The 17272-nt window shown below is 53.9% G+C and overlaps 1 protein-coding gene across 2 annotated transcripts in view; it reads left to right on the top strand.

The window, feature by feature from the left end:
• Positions 1 to 17272, top strand: part of KSR2 (kinase suppressor of ras 2) — a 166895-nt gene that overhangs the window by 58357 nt on the left and 91266 nt on the right. For both annotated transcript variants that reach the window (XM_087828699.1, XM_087828698.1), the window contains exon 4: positions 2001 to 2514. In XM_087828699.1, the coding sequence (XP_087684825.1) occupies positions 2001 to 2514 (514 nt within the window). The remainder of the gene's footprint in view (positions 1 to 2000; positions 2515 to 17272) is intronic.

Consider the following 17272-nt stretch of genomic DNA (forward strand, 5'->3'; position numbering starts at 1 on the left):
TTTTTACTTTTCTATGAAGAATGACACCCTCTTGTCAGAGCTGGGGCGGGGAGTCCAGATGTAACTTTCTCCTGAGCCTCAAACTTGGGTGAAGAGTTTCACGAACCCCGATTCCAGAGAGGCAACAGGCTTTCTGGGTGTTTCTGGTAAAGAGTGAGCGTCGGAGATGGGAGGAGACAGACCCCGCCGGGCCCCTCTCCCCACCTGCTCTGTCCTGGGTGCCGGCTGAGGTCATTCTGTTCCTTCTGCCGGGGGCACCTGTGAGGAGTCGGGTGGCTCCCGGCCTGTGCTGGCCGTTGAGCCCCCTCCCCTGGTGGTTCTAGTCTGCTCCCTGGGCTCGCGGATCTTCGCGTGAACGGGTCACGTTTCCCACAGCGGGGGCCACGAGGAAGCGAGGTTGGCTGATGCCCCTAGAAGGACGACAGTGCGACACGTTGGGCTTCATCTGTTTTCTGAAAAGACTGGAGGTTTTTGCACCTTGTGCCCATAGCCCCTGGAGTGTACGGGGGAGAAACAGACGGTCCCCGCTTCCCAGGTGCTTTCAAACGCAAGGGACGCACCTCTGGCAGCTGAAGAATAGGTGGGTGTCCCTTGGCGATGCAAGTCGGGGTGACATGTCTGGGGGCCACCTCTGCTGAAGGAAGGAAGTGTGACGGAGATAGTTGGGGGGCAACTCAGTGCTTCCTTGAATCCAGTGGAGGGGTGTGTGTGTCGGGGGGTGCTTAGGGCGCCGTGGGTCCCAGCTTACCGATAGGCGACTACCGTCATAGGGACTTCAGCCAAGTCCTGTCTCCCATCCACAGCTCACTTATCAAATGAATTAATAGCACCTACGTTACAGGGCAGGTAAGATAGGCAGGGAGCCCCCTACCTGGGTCTGGCAGATGCCCTCCAAATGCCACCCTTAAATCCTAGCTCCCCAGTCGGTACCCTGTAAATGTCGTTGGCTCCTGGTCGAGGGCGTGTTCGGCTCCTAGGGCTGCTGTCACAAAGCCACCACAAGCCGGGTGGTTTAAAAACAGCAGACGTGCATTTTCCTACGGTTCTGGGGCTTGAAGTTTAAACTCAGGGTGTCGGCAGGGTCACCTCCCTCAGGAGGCCCTGGGGGAGGGGGAGCCTGTCCCCCCTCCCTCCTGGCTTCCGGTGGCTGCCGGTGGTCCTTGTCCCCGGGGCCGCGTCGCCCAGCCGCCGCCCCCCTCTCGTGGCGGTCTTGTCCGTGTGCTCTCTCCTTTTCCGTAAGAACACCAGCATTACCTCGCCTTGACGTCATTACATCCCCAAAGACCCCCTCTGCAAACACGGTCACCTTCCCTGGTGCTGGGACTTCCACAGGTCTTTCCAGGGGACAGGATTCAACCGCAGGGAAGGCTCGGGGTCCGGGAGATAGGCCCTGAATACAAGGCACTTCACGTGTGTGTCTCGTGCAATCGCCACCGGCACCGCGGGGCACAGCTGGTTTCACTCCCGTTTTGACACTAACTTTCCTGCAGCGCTGACTGCGTCCGAGCATTCGCTAACTGCCCTGCGTGCGTGGAGCCGCATCACCTTCAGCGCAGCCCCAGGGGAAAGCTCGGGTGTTGCCCCCACTCGACAGATGAAGAAACTGAGTCACAGCGAGGCAAAGTCAGGGCAGGTTCATTTCCAAGCGTCCTGTTGCAAAGTTCCGGGTGTCCTGTGCCTATAAAAACAACCAACCACTTCCCTGCTCGGCGCTGACTGGGGATGAATTCTTGTTGTTATGGTCGGAAACCAAGTCTCCCGCATGCAGAGGTGCTCTGTCCTTCCGAGGGAGCCGGGCCGGGGGTGGTGAACTCAGGGTCCTGGCATTTGTCTTAGAGACTTATTTCACTGAGCATATGCTGTTGAAAACGGTAAGATTTCATTCCTTTTCATGGCTTAGCATGATGTGTGTTCGTGCGCACGTGCACATGTGCACACGTGTAACTCGCCTGCCTTTCTCACTCCTGCCCGTGTGTCTCTGCTTCTTGGTTCCGACCCAGGCGGCAACCTCTCCAAACAAGACTGGACCATCCAGTGGCCCACCACGGAGACGGGGAAGGAGAACAGCCCGGTGTGCCCCCCGGAGCCCGCGCCGTGGATCCGCACCCACCTCTCCCAGAGCCCCAGGGTCCAGTCCAAGTGCCCCCAGCACTACTGTTACGCCAGCCCCCCCCCGGGGGCCCCCGTGTACACCCACGTGGACAGGCTCACCGTGGACGCCTACCCGGGCCTGTGCCCGCCACCGCCCCTGGAATCGGGCCACCGCTCCCTGCCCCCGTCGCCCAGGCAGCGACACGCCGTCCGCACCCCGCCGCGCACCCCCAATATCGTCACCACGGTGACCCCGCCGGGCACGCCGCCCATGAGGAGGAAGAACAAGCTGAAACCCCCCGGGACCCCGCCGCCCTCCTCCCGAAAGCTGATCCACTTGATCCCGGGGTTCACGGCCCTGCATCGGAGCAAGTCCCACGAGTTCCAGCTGGGTCACCGCGTGGACGAGGCCCACACGCCCAAGTGAGTGCACGGTGGGTGCCCGGGGGCGGCTGAGCCCGGGGCCGCGAGGGGCCGCCGGCCTCCCCTCGCGGCCCCGGGACCCTCCCAGCTCAGGGAAGCCTGAATACACTTGCGTTTCCCTCCTTCAGTAGAACATAGAGTGGAATTTTCCAGAAATGACCCTGCTTAATACTATCTCTGTTCTAAAGCAGGGGTCTGCAAGCTATAGTCTAGGGGCCAAATCTGAATTTAGTGCAGCACAGCCAGGCTCCTTTCTCATGGATCATCCGTGGCTACTCTCCTGCCTCGATGGCGGGGTTGGGTACCACCGGCAAAGCCAGAAATACTCACCGTCGGGCCCTGACAGGAAGGTTTGCAACTTCTGCAGGGTCTGCTTTCCTGCTGCCCCTCGAAGGTCCAGTGTGTATTTTACACTTGCAGCTCGAGGTCCAGTGTGCATTTTACACTTGCAGCTCGAGGTCCAGGGTGCATTTTACACTTGCAGCTCGAGGTCCAGTGTGCATTTTACACTTGCAGCTCGAGGTCCAGTGTGCATTTTACACTTGCAGCTCGAGGTCCAGGGTGCATTTTACACTTGCAGCTCGAGGTCCAGTGTGCATTTTATACTTGCAGCTCGAGGTCCAGTGTGCATTTTACACTTGCAGCTCGAGGTCCAGTGTGCATTGTACACTTGCAGCTCGAGGTCCAGTGTGCATTTTACACTTGCAGCTCGAGGTCCAGTGTGCATTGTACACTTGCAGCTCGTCTGGATTTGGACAGCCCTCATTCCAGGTGTGAATGGCCACATGCATAGCCATCTACCTCAGGATAGGGCCGAGTTACCCACTTCCTCCAGGTCCTCCGACCCTCAGTGGGTTTTGAAACCATGTATCAGGATTCCGGTAAAGTTCAGCTTTGCCCATCGGGGCTCCTCTGTCCAGTTTAACAAGCTCAACACTTTCTCAAGGAAGGTGCTCTCCTGGCACCGGTCCCGTGGCGAGGAGCCAGGGGGAGAGCAGCGGAGCGCTCAGCCTGGTGGTGTGGATGATGCCATGTGACCCCGTGGCCTGGGACCACAGCACCAGGTTCCCAGGGACACGAGGGCACTTGAACGTTGGGAGTTAAAAACAGGCCCAGGATCGAGTCAGTGGTCGCCTGCCTGGGCTGTGTGGGCAGGGGGAGCGGTGAATTCTGACCGGGGACATTAACGGAGGGTTTATAGAGAGACATTCGCTGCGTTGAGCTCCAGTAAGTAGACTGGTAACAACAGCCAGCGCTTACCTTGACCTGAGCTCGTCCTGGTTCCACCAGGGAGCAGCCTTGTGACCTCAGATTTAACCTCTCCAAGTCTTAGTGTGAACCAAAGGGGCTGGAATACATTTGTGCTTTTAAATGTGTGGCTGTGACTCATTTGTGGACGGCCAGCTCATCTTAGCGGGCTGTGACCAGCATTCAGAGAATGACATAGCCTCGCCTAGGTCCCGTTGGAGTGCGTGGCACCGAGTGAGGTGAAGTATTATATTGTTCTGTGAAACTTGATTTAGATACAGCTTTACTATCTTCTTTCTTACTCTGGGGGCTCTCTTTCCACTCTGGACAGTATAAGGCCGGCCGTTCCTCCTTCCATTCCAAAGGCAGGCGTTTTCCGTGGGCCCTGCGAGGACTTCAGAGGCCTTCTCAACACAACCCCCTGGGGAAGTCACTGCCCGTCAGTCAAAAGCGGAACATCCGACTCACCCGGTTTCTGTCCCATCGCAAAGCCCTTCGTTCTCTTGGTTAGAGCCGATGAGTCTTCCCTTGATGGTATTGGGACCGAGACTGTGAAACGAAGGGAGGAAAGAGAAAGCGGGGGGAAGAGAGCATTGTCCTTGGGCTGGTAAATATAGGGTGCCCCCCAAAAGTATATACGCACACTTTGCATAATTATAAAGGCAGCATGTATTAAAATACATTTCATTTTCGAAGTTGAGCTATCCGCTGTTAAAGTGTGTATACATTTTTGGGGGGACACCCTGTATATTTCTTAGCTGCTGTTTTAGGGCGCCCTGTGGCTTTCTGGTGCTGTGATTATCTTAACAGATGCACTTTCCCCACATTAGGCAGATGTGTCATCCTACTGGCCCGTTGTTTAGGCAAACCAAGGGCTCCTTAACTGCAGGTGGAACGATGCGTTTGGCATGACACGGGGATCTTGAAGACATCAGCAGAGCTACCGTTATTGTCATCATGAAAGGAAGAGCATTAGAGTCAGCCTGGGGATGGAGGTCCCTGGAAATAGGAGCCTGGGGATGGAGGTCCCTGGAAATAGGAGCCCGTCTCGCGTTCAGGAAGCCGCTGGGACACCCGAGGGACTTGGTTTGTTGAGTGGGATCCGTGGGCCCCGTGTATCCCACTTCGTGGGGATCGTGTGGAGTTGTTGCTCCTTCCCCTCCCCCCTCTCTCCGCCTCACCCCGGGCAGGCGCCAGCCTTCTGGGAGGCCTGTCCCTCAGTTGCCAGATTAAGTGCCCGAGATCTATTCGCTCCAGAGGGTGGTGCCACTTCGGGAACAAAGAGAAGGCACTGTTCTCTCCCTTGATTTTCGACTTATTTGATAGGATTTGAAATGAACCACTTAAGTGTGATGAATGGGGAAGAGAGAAACCTTCCCTCCAGGGCCAACCCCTCCTCCGTGCGTGGGCTCCCGGGTGGCAGCTTGAGTCATAGAGGGCCGCTGCCCAGCTCTTTGATTTAAGATAATGGGGACAGGGGTGAGGGAGCGATACCAGCGCGGGGTGGAGCTGTCACTCGGACACACGCAGTAAGTGAGGCATTTGAAAGCCAAGGCAGAGGATAGGAGCAAGGCTGGGGACAGCTGAGACCCCAGGAATGCCTCCAGAAAGTGGAGGTCACCATGGGGAAGCTATTCAAAGCCAGACGTGAGGTGGCCACGAAACAGTAGCCACGAAACAATAGCCACGTACGTCATGATGTCCTTAAATAGGGCACTTCTACGTTCCCCACAAGGTCAGGGGCCAGCCCTGGGCCCACCCAGAGTGAAGTCAGGCCCCACCTGGCTCTCTGGACCACCTTATGCCAGATGGAAGGATTTGATGATTGAGTCACACTCATTCATTCATCGTACATTTTGACCAAGCCCTATAGGGATTCTCAGGTGAGCAAATGACCTGCTTTCTAGGAGTTTACAACTGAGAAGAAAAGATTGCTAAGTCAGGAGACTAAAACAGGACCGTGTGCTGAGCTGGATAAAGAGGGCCATGGGGGTCTACCAGGGAAGCATCAGTAAGATTTAGAGTCGGGGTCCCAACGTGGCATAGTCTGAGCCCTAAGTGTTAGTGAAACTCTCCTCTCTTCTCCAGGACATGTCTTGAGGCTCCTTTGCTCATTGGATGGGCTAATTCTTGGGCCCTCCCCTCCCCTCTGTCCATCCCAGAGACAGAATGGTGCTGTGCAGACTCCCAACCAAGTTGTCAACAGCTGGAACGAGTTGTGCTCTGTTTAGTGGTGGTGTTGGGCTCTCCAGCACGGCCCAGAACACTCACCCGTTTGTTCATTCATTCTGCAAACTGGTTTCTTGTTGCTTTGATGTGCAGGGTCCGTGTGAGAGGCCTGGGATGCAGAGTTGCAAAAAAACCCCAAACCCCTCCCCCCACAAAAAATGCCTCCCTTTGAAGGAGTTCAGGGTTTAGAGGAGTCGGGTGGAAAACATCGGTTTATAATTTGGTGGGGAAAGGTCTGGAGCAAAGAAAGTAAGACTAGAGCTGCAGGAGCCCCATGAGGATCGCCCAGAACATCCAAGGGAGCCAGGGACAGCTTCCTGGAAGGACCATCCTCTAGGACAGGGGTCAGGAAATGTGTCCTGTAAGAAGCCAGGCAGTAGCCCCGGCCGGTGTGGCTCAGCGGTGAGCATCGGCCTGCACACCGAAGGGCTGTGGATTTGATTCCAGGTCAAGGGCACATACTTGGGTTGCAGGTTTGATGCCCAGCCCCAGTTGGGGCACATGAGGGAGGCAGCCAATTGATGTGTCTCTCCCACATCGATGTTTTTCTCTCTCTCTCCCCCTTCCACTCTCTCTGAAAAGCAATGGAAAAAATATCCTTGGGTGAGAATTTAAAAAAAAAAAAAGCCAGGTAGTAAATATATCAGGCTCTGCCATCCTGTGGCCTCTCTGACATCCACCCAACCCTGCAGTTGTCAGTGAAACCAGCCACAGGCGATACGCAAATGAATGGGCTGCATGGTGCTCCAATAAATCTTTATCCATAAAAACAAGTGGCAGGTCGGTTTGGTCCTGGGGCTGTAGTGTGCCAAGGCCGGACCTAAGACGAGACCTGCGGGGGTGGGAGTGGGCCAGGTGGAGACGGAGGGAAGGGAGTGCAGGCGGGAGGACAGCAGCTGGGGAACCGCGGGCACGACCTGTCCTGTGCCATTTCCGCTGCGCTCACTTGGCCTCGAGGCCTCAGGCCGGTTGCTCCGAGCCCTTTTATTTCTGTTTTCTATTAATTAATTCCTCTAAATACGCAGTGTTGCCTCCCAGGATGCAGGAGAGTGTGGCTCTGGCAACACAGCTGAGCAGGAGTCCGTGGGAGGCTCTGCCATATGCTCCTGCCGGCCAGCCGATGGCACCTTCTAGTGCCACCCGCTTCCCCGAGTGGGTCGCCTCCGCTGGCCTCCTGACCCCCAGCTCCCGGTGGGCCCTGTCCGGACGCTGTCATTTAAACTGAACGTGGCCGGGGGCTGTCTGGTCGCTGGCAGCGAGCGCTCCCCCTCCTCCCCCTGCTCCCCTCGGGCTGGAGGTATTTATTAATTTGAACAAGTAGAGGAAGAATAAAAATATTAACAACCGTCCAGGCCTCGAGCCTGGGCCCCCTCCCACCGTGGCCGAGCTCCCAGGAGCTGCAAGGGAAGCCGGCGAGGTTAACTTTCTAGAGGGTGCGCAGTGGTTTTCAGGGAGCAGTCACCGATCAGGCCTCAGGGTCACACTTCGTACTTAGAGAGACTGCCTTTCGGCGGCCACCAGCTGACACAGGCCCAGGAAGAGACGAGACCTGTGTCCCCAACCTGGGCATTTCCGGGGTTCCCTGCTGGCCTGCATCTCTCACCAGCAGTTAGCGTTCCTCCCATTTGGAAACGAGGGTGTGAAAGGCCCAGGTGAGGGCAGTCTCCGCACTTGTCGCCTGGACTCTGGGCCGGCTGATAATGACCTCCGCCCCTCCCCACATTTGCAGCCCCCCACCTGCCGTCGTTTGGTTTGGCCGTAGGTGTGGTCAGCATCGGTGACTCTGTCCTCAGGCTACTACATGAGGCCTCACCTATCTGCAGCTCTCGGGACCAAGGACTCAGCATCGCAGGAAATGAGAGGGCTCTGTGCTGTCTGGGGGGGCCCCGGGGGTGCTGCCTGGCCGTTACCCACGCTCGGAGTGTTTCCCGGCCCTGGGGGACCTCCGGTTGCCCACCAGGAGCTGTGTTCCGAGTTTTTTCTGTTGTCCATTTAGGTTTTCAAGAATTTTCCTGAAGTGTGGCAGGCGAGGGGCTCGCTGGGTGCCAGAGGGGCCTCTCGGAAGTTAATGTCCCGTCCCAGGTTATAATGGACAGCAGCTGGGACGTCTGCCGGGGCCAATTTGCCGCGAGCAGCCCTGCACGTGGCCTCCAGGGCAGAATTTCCGAGTTTACTTAACCGTGGCGAGCGCAGGTGGAACCAGATGACAGCACTCGCCGCAGGGGGGCACAGAGGCGGGCACAGCGGGCCTTTTCTCACGTGGCCCCTGGCCGCCTCCCCCGCTCTCTCTCCTCTGCCTCTTATCATTTCCAGCGGGTCACACGCTTCCCAGTTCTCCCCTCTGTCCCCTCTACCCTCTTTATCTGCAATTTTAAAAAATCGAGTATTAATTTACATACGATAAAAAAAACACAGACTTCAAGTTCAAGGAGTTTTAATAAATACATATCCCCAGGGACCCGCCACCCCAGTCAAGAGAATGGAGCATTTTTCATTCATTCTGGGAAGTTTCCCTCATGCCTGCTTTCCAGTCATCTCCCCCACCTTGAAGGCAGCCTCGGTTCTGGTTTTCATCACGTAGCTGAGGTCTCCTATAGAACATCATATAAGTGGAACCGTGCGTTGTATACTCTTGTGTCTGGCTTCTTTCACTCAGCGTGATGTTTTCGAGATTAATCCGTGTGGTGTTGGATTCGTGGTTCATTCTTTTTCTTGCTTTGTTACTATCCGCTTCTACGATTTCATTGTGTGAATGCGCCACAGTGTGGGTCATCCTTACTGTATTTGTTTCTTAGGACGGCTGCCACCAAGTACCCCAAACGTGGTCGTTTACAACCACAGGAATGTATTATCTCTTACTTCTGGAGGCTAGACGTCCAGAGTCAAGGTGCTGACTGGGTCTTGCTTCCTCGGAATAGAGGAGATGTCTTTCTTGCCTTTGCCAGCTTCTGGGGACTCGGGCCAGTCCTTAGTGTTTTTGGCTCGTAGGTGCATCACTCCAGTCTCTGCCTCTTGTCTACACACTGCCTTCCGCCCTCTGTATGTCCTTCTTATAAGGACACCGGCCATTAGATTTAGGGCCCACTCTCATCCGTTTTGACCTTGGCTTAGCTTGATCACATCTGCAACGACCCTGTTTCTAAATAAGGTCACAGTCACAAGTACTGGGGGTTAGGACTCGCTACGCACACACTGACGGACATTTAGAGTATTTCCAGTTTGGGGCTATTGAGATGAAATCTGCTATGAACATCCTATACAAGTTGGGTTTTGTTGTGTTTTTTTTTTTCTGTCTACGGATGTTTTCCTTTCTCCTGGGTAAATACCTAGCCGTAGAATTCCTAGGTCATAGGAGAATTCAGCGGTGGTCAGCATGGAGCAGTTTTGTCCCCCTGGGCAACGTCTGGACACATTTTTTGGTTGTCATGATTTGGGGAGCAGGAGAGTGCTGCTAGCATCTATCACCTGGGTAGAGACCAAGGATGCCAATAAAACACCCTATAATGCAAGTAACAGCACCCCCCCTCATCCCCCTGGAAAGAGTTATCCAGCCCCAAGGATCAATAGTGCATCTTTGTCATCGCTTGACACTGTCGGGCTTCTAATTTTACTTATTCTAATAGGTATGAAGTGGGATCTTGTGGTGTTTTAATTTGCATTATTTAATTAATCACTTTGCATTTCCCCGAGGACTAAAGGTGTTGACCATCTTTTGGTGGATTTACTGGCCATCTCTCTCTATGTGAATTATCTGTTGAAGTCTTTTGCCTGATTTTTAATTGGGTTCCTTATCTTCTTATTAACCCTGTGGTAGGTCCTTTGTCAGATTACGTATCGTGGATATTTCCTTTCAATCTGTAGCTTCCCTTCACACTCGCATACGGTTGTCTTTCAAAGAGCTGACGCTCTCAGGGTTAATGGAGTCCCGTTGGTCACATTTTTTTTCCCTTTCTTTCGTGCTTAGTGCTTTTTATATCCTGCTTAAGAGATCTTTGCAAGTCCCAGACACCAAGATCGTCTCCTGTTTTCTTCTAGAAACGTTACAGTCTTAGCTTTTAGGGTAGGTTTATTATCCAGCTCACGCTGATTTTTTTGCATATGGTGTGAGGTAAGGATCAAGGCTCAGCGTCTCTCACATGACTCTCCAGTCGTCCAGGCACCATTTGGTGAAGAGACCACCTCTTCTCCATCGAATTACGTGGCATCGTTGTCAAATAGAAATCAGCCGTGTACATGCAGCTCTATTTCAAGACTCTATTCTGTTCTGTTTTTGTGAAAACGGACTTAGCCAGGATTAAAAAACCTCAGCTAACTGCACCCGGCCTCTTTGCTCCCTAGTTTTCTTGTTTCTCACTCAGCATATTAGTTCTCACTTGCCCCAAGGACATCCTATCTAAACAGACGGGCCAGGCCCTGTTGCCCCCCCTTGTCTTTGACTCTGTTGACTTCTTGAAATCCCCCCCCCCCGCCCTCGCCCCCCAAGTCTTCCTGGCATCAGTAGAAAAAGGTCATGTTTTTTTCTTCTTCTAATGAGTGACTCATCAAGCCAGGGCTGAACACTCACAAACAGCCATCCCTACAAGGGATTGAAAGCGGTTCTCGTCTCTGCTGATTCTCCCACTTTTTCTTGGCGTGTCCTTGTGCGTCCCATGCTGCTGAATATGTCCTGGCACTCAGACCCCCTGCCTGTCTGACGCGGGTCACGGAGCACCCAGCGGCCTGGAACGGCACGGAGGGGGTGGGGGCAAGACTGTTTTTTTTGCTAATGACCCAGAGAGATGAGGTCTGTGGTGCAGCTCCCAGCAGCAAAGCCACCTAAGTTCTTGTGACTCCTCAGGACCCAATGGAAGGGTTATGTCGCCCAGTGGCATCACTATTTAGGAAAAAGTCCTGTTTGTGTATTTGCAAACGGTAGTAGGTCAGAACCTGTACCGAGTCCTCGGTATCCGAGGGGCACTGTCACTCCCGGGTAGAGTTTAAAAGACAAACGTTATGATTTCACTTATTTGTAGAATCTAAAGAGCAATGTAAACAAACAAAACAGAAACGGACTCATTGATACAGAGAACAGACTGGTGGTTGCCAGAAGGGGGAGGAGCCGGGGGACTGGGTGAGAAAGGTGAAGGGATTGAGAAGGACAGACCTGCAGTTACAGAATAGTCACCGGGATGTAAGTACAGCACAGGGAATATAGTCAGTAACATGGTCATAACTGTGTATGGAGCCGGGTGGGCACTGGAAACATCAGGGGGATCACTTTGTAAAGTATATGATTGTCTAACCACTATGCAATGTAAACTATAATTGCAAAAAAATATTTTTTAATAAAAAATATTAGGGCAAAAAGATACACGTTAAATCCTATCCCTGAAACATGTTATATTTTAAAGAGAAAACTGAAATAGTAAGAGCAGGCTTTGAAGACAGCTTGGGCCTCAGATACTTAATATAATTTTGTTCTTTTGGGCTAGAGATGTTTGGAGCTAGAATCTTAGAGCGCCTGGGGGGCTTCCCATAGGAGGTGCTGCTGGGCGGCCTCTGCGGACGGCTGGGGCGTTTACCTGGTGAGGGGAGGCTGGGGCGTTCCTGCAGGGGGGGCCATGGGAAAGCGGGAAAGGCGCCTTCCAGCGGGAAGGCAGAGGGGATGCTATCAGACTTCTGACTTATCCAGAGGAGCCAGAAGTATGGAATTGTTCGTGTGAAATTTCTCTATTTAAAAAAATATTGCCAGCGAATCCACACTGAAGCCTCGTATGAGCCAGGTAAAGCTTGTCTGCTGTCCACGTGTTGCTCCGCAGGTCACCACTTCCCATAGTAAATTTAAAACCCTGCAAACCCTTTGAAGCGCAGTTTTCCTTGAAGTCCGCCAGAAGAGAGAGCCCACTGGGTCCATGGCAGGGCTGTTGGTTGGGAGGTGGGACGTCCTGTCTTTCAGGGAGATGGTGACACTATGCCATGCGCCGGCCGGGGCTGCCGTCGGCATATGTATTCAAGAGGCTAAACATCGTCTCAGGTGTTTGGGTGGCTGTTTTGTTTTCACCATCTCCAGGCCTTTGACAATTGTCCCCTGATTGATCTTCATGGCAGAAAGCCTGGCTTGGAGGGCCAAGCTGGACATTGAAGCCTATACACTTAGTTCTGGCTGAGCACTCGGGACCCTCAGTTTCCCCATCTGACCAAGAGCCACCCACTCACCAGCCTCTTGGGCTGGTGGACAAGGTGATCCGGGGGCCAGGACTTCAGGGTGAAGGCCGAGGTTTCCCAGGTGGCATTCCAGCAAGAAGGCCCCGTGAATTTGAAGCCCCATCAGTCCAGTTCTGAGGTATTCCAGCTGGAGTGACTTGTCTGAAGTTTAGTTTTGCTGAGCAGTGTCTTTACTTCCATGGACGGCAGTCAGATTTCACCAAAATGGGCCCAGAGAAAGTGCCCTTCTCACGAACCCCTGTGCATCCTGTTTGTATCTAGTTTAAAACCTGGTTATAAAAGATTCTTGCAGTATCTCTAGACAGTACTCTCAACCCAGATGGAGTTACTGCATTAAAAGTAGCTGCTGTATTGGATGACACAGCCTAGGCTGTCCTTGGAGTAACGAGTGGAGACCATACTTTGGAACCAGCGTTTCTGGGTTTAAATTCATTCATTCAGTTCACTAACTATTTATTGAGCATCTGTTATGTGCCAGATGCTGAGCATACAATGGCAAACGAGAAAGGCTTGACGCCTACCTTCATGGAATTCATGTTGTCTCAGGGGAAGCTGATATGAAACAAGTTTACGTTGAAATGAAATCATTTCAGAGTGTCCCAAGTGCTATGAGTGAAATGCATAAGGCGCTGAGATTGAGTGACAGGGCCTCTCTGAAGCCGAGATCCGACGGCCCACAGGAGCGGCCATGCAGAGTTGTGAGGGGCAGGGATGGGGGAGGGTGGGAGAGAAGACATGTGCAAAGGTCCCGAGGCAGGAAAGCATCTGCATGTCCCAGGAACCTGACGAAGACCAGTGTGACTGGAACTGTCTGGAGAATGGTTTGGAGCAGGCTTGTTTGCCTTGATATCCAAAGGTAGGCTGTCAGTGAATATTTATTGCATGGATGGATGGGTGGACGGACAGACAGAAGGAAGGAAAGAAAGGGGCATTCTTTATGTCTGTTTGTGGCTGCTTTTGTGCTAACATATCCGAGTTGAATAGCTGCAGCCTACAAAGCCCAAGACGCATGCTATCTGGGCCCCGACTTAAAAAAGTCTGCTGACCTCTGATCTCTAAAATGGTGACAACAGTAATATTAGCTTCTTCAAACAGTTGTGGGGATAAATGAGAAGAAGATGCCCCTGGTCTGCCCCAGCGACTAGCCTCAGTCAGTGTACACTGAACAGAAGGGGATTTTCTCCCGTTATTTCCCCCAAATCCTCCTTGGAGCTCCGTGCCCAGTGCTCCTGCGGCCCTCCCGTGTTCCCTGGCAGCGGAAACGGGGTTGTGTTCCCTCTTTGCGTCGTCCTGAAGGTTGCGTTTTATTTGCGTGGGCGCTGGGGGGTAGGAGAGGGCGGTCTGCTGCTCACAGACCCCCCAACAGCGATTCTCCCGCTCGGGCCCTGATGACTCAGGGTTTCACGAACGTTAATTACGGCCGCGCTTCATTCCCGGGGAGCACAGGTCCTTGCTGCTCTCAGCGGAGAGAAACTTAGAGCGCGCCCCTTAATGAGAAAGTTGGGCCTCTCTCGCACCGTGAAATTGTGAGCGTGACCATGAATTTAGATGAGAACTTATGTATCCAGGGGCAACCCGGAGAGGCAAGAATTCCCCAAATACCTGCTCACTGCTAGGGGGGGTTTTGTCCTGGGTATTGGGCAAAAAGCATAAGACTGCAGGGTGGAGCTTCTGGAGTCCCTGGGTGAAAGCCAGGAGCCAGGGTCCGTGCGGGTGATTGCCAGTGCCCTCCCCGCGGCGCACAGTTTCTGCACCCCGACACTGCTGACGCTTGGGGTTACGTGATTCTCTGTGGTGGGGGCTTCCCTGTGCGCCGGAGGGTCTTAACAGCTTCCTTTACCTCTGCCCGCTGGGCGCCAGCAGCAACCCCCTCCCCAAGCTGTGGCAACAAAAGATATCTCCTGACATTGCCCAGTGTCCCCTGGAAGGTAAAACTGTCCCCCAGTTGAAAAGCAATGGTAATAGAGGCACCCATCGGATGCCGACGCCTGTGTGAGTCGGGGCAGCTGCTACAGGACACGGGGCTTAGAGGTCAGATGGACTGGATTCCGATCCCTGCGGCTGTGTGACCTTGGGCAAGTCACTGACCCTCTCTGAGCTTAACGGCTGTTTCAGAGGTTGGCGTCGAGATGAAATGGGATGGTGTCAGTGAAGCGCGGGCACAAGGTAGATTCTCTGTGTTTTCTTTCCCTACTGCCTCACTGCCCCCCTCCCCGAGAATTCCCCACCCCCCTCAGCTGATCCCTAGGGGCAGATGGGCGCAGGCTGCCCTCCGGGTTCCCCCTGCTCTTCCTCTTGCCTTTCTCCATGAGACTCAGCACAGGAGGGCACATGCCAGGGTGAAGAAAAAGTTCCAGCTGATTACTGCACGTTCCCTTCAAAGGACGGCGCGGTTTGTGCTTTGCAGCTTCATGAAAGAGCCCCACCCGCCGCTCCAAAGGGAATAATAGATCAGTGAGACTGGGACCGTAAGTGCCATCCTCCTGCATCGCCACCAGGCATTTGGATGCCTAGGTGGCAGGCTGGCTTGGAGAATAGAGAGCTGCCGCTTTCCCGCTCCTGCCCCAGGTCACCCCGACCTCTCGAATGAATGCGAAAAGGAGAAGGTGCTGGGGGACCGTTTGCCCTCTCGGCCCCCAAACACCGAAGGTGACTCTGCGCTGAGCTCCTGTAATCCCGGCTTTGGAGCAGGGGGCTGCTGGCATCCGGGAGCCCAGGCAGCTGAAATGGAGTCGGCCCCCCGGGTGGTCTGTGTTTCTGCAGTGTCCTCTGGGGAGCAGCCTGTCTCACCTCTCTGTCCCCATCTCCCCATCTCTCCATCTCCATCTGTCTCCATCTCCATCTCCATCTCCATCTGCATCTGTCTCCATCTCCATCTCCATCTGCATCATCTCCATCTCCATCATCTCCATCTCCATCATCTCCATCTCCATCTCCATCTCCATCTCCATCTGCATCTGTCTCCATCTCCATCTCCATCTCCATCTCCATCTCCATCATCTCCATCTCCATCATCTCCATCTCCATCATCTCCATCTCCATCATCTCCATCTCCATCTCCATCTCCATCTCCATCTCCATCTCCATCTCCATCTCCATCTCCATCTCCATCCCCATCCCCATCCCCATCCCCATCCCTGTCTCTTTCTATCTACCTCATGGTTTAGAAGAATTTCAGTCCCCCAAAGGCTACGTGACATGCCCAAAGCCCCACCACCACAGCCTACAGGAGCAGATGCAGATTTGAACCCAGGACTCCAAAGCTTTGAAACACCACAGAACACTTGCTTCTGTCCGCATTGAGCTCCACAGTCAGGTGCCTTTGCCCCCAGCATCCAAGGCCACCTGAGGAGTGGGGGGCTGCAAGCACCCCAGGCTCCCCCCTAATCCACCCCACAACCCAGCTTTCTGCTCAGCCCCGATTCGTGCTCTGTAATGCATCTGAACGCTCCATCGCGTCCCTGCCCCCCCAGCGCTCGGAAACTTTCCCATTTCCTTGTTAAATAAAAGATGAGAGTCGGATAATCAAATCCAGATGCCCTCAGGGCCTTCGATGTCACCTGCCAATTTTTCTCCTGGTCATTTTTTTTCTTTAAACAAAACAGAAGCGATGGTCAGAGGGTTCGGAGCAAGAGGCCATATTCAAATGGTGTCATTACCTGTCGGGCCTCGCTATGTTTTATTCACTCGTGTCTCTCCCTAGACACGGGGCTTGCATTCAATATTGCAGCGATTTTTCAAATACCTCTCAAATGCCAAGGTCCTATCCGATGCACCCTCTTGAGCAGAGGAGGCAAACTCACTCTGTGACCTTTATTTCTCAGGATAAGAGTTTGGTGTGGATCTAGACTCTTTACGATGAAACGCATTTAGTGTCTGTCTCTCTCAAAGGCCAGTGGTTCTCAATCGGGGTGACTTTGCTCCCCAGGGGACAATAGGCAGTGCCTGGAGTCAGTTTTGGTTGTCGCAGTTGGGAAGGGCGGGGGTGATACTGGCATCTGCTCACTATCCTACAAGGCACAGGACAGCCCCTTGCAACAAACATCTGGCCCCAAGTGTCAGAGGGGCTGAGAGACCCTCAGTGATTCCTCTGGGCAGGCAGCCGTCTCACTGCCGGGTCCCCCGCCCTGGGCCTCGTACTCGGTAGAGGCTCAGTACGTGTTGGCTGAATGCGTGAGCTCGCCTGGCTGCTCCCAGCTGGGAGTTTGGGGATGGCCCCATCTGCTTCTCCATCTGCGCCTCTCGTCCTTCCACGTTCCTCTCCAGCACCCCCCAGCCACGTGTACTTCCGTCACTTGTTCCTTTCCTCTTGTCCTTACTTGTCTCCTCCGCCTGGCTAACTCCCATTCATTCTTCAGTGCTCTGCTCAGGGGTCACCTCCTCCAGGAAGTCCTCCTCGACTCGCTCAGGTTGGTGTTCCTCCTCAGGCCAGGGATCGCTACGTGGTTTACAGCCTGGGAAGTTGTAACTAGTGAGTGCATTCGAAACATTCAGGTGTTCCTCACATAGCGGGGATTCAGTGAATTTTAGACACTACAGTCCCCACCTCACTCTGTCCTAACAGCTCTGTGAGGCAGGTGTCATCAGCCCCATTTCACAGATGAAGACACTGAGGCTCAGAGCGGTGGGTGGAGGTGCTGGGGATGAATTCCAGATTGCTGGATTCCGGAGCCTGGGCCATCCCACCTCACCTGCTGGCCAGATTTCCAAAGACAGGGGCAACCCCTGGCCCCAGCCTTCCTGGCGGGTTCTAAGTGCTTTGTCACGGCCCAATCGATCAGGAACCAATTAAGGCTGAGAGCACTTAGCTGCAAATGAGGTTCCTGGGTAATGGAGGTAATGAAGCAGATGGAAACTGTCACCCAGCAGCAAAAGGCAACTGTTTGCCACCAAACCAAGGCCAAGCTTGGGTCCTGACGTTAGCCGGGTAAGGACAGGGTTAGGGACCTCTGCTCAGTGTCCCCTGGGGTCCCATCAGATCACTTGCCACTGTGCATAGAGAGTTAGGAAAGGGTGTCCCTGACCCGCACTGTCCTGTGTCCCCGATTCCAGACACCCAGTGGATAGCTTGGGGCAC

This window comes from Miniopterus natalensis, chromosome 20, assembly GCF_054644295.1.
Source record: "Miniopterus natalensis isolate mMinNat1 chromosome 20, mMinNat1.hap1, whole genome shotgun sequence".
In the NCBI taxonomy this organism is placed as follows: Eukaryota; Metazoa; Chordata; class Mammalia; order Chiroptera; family Miniopteridae; genus Miniopterus; species Miniopterus natalensis.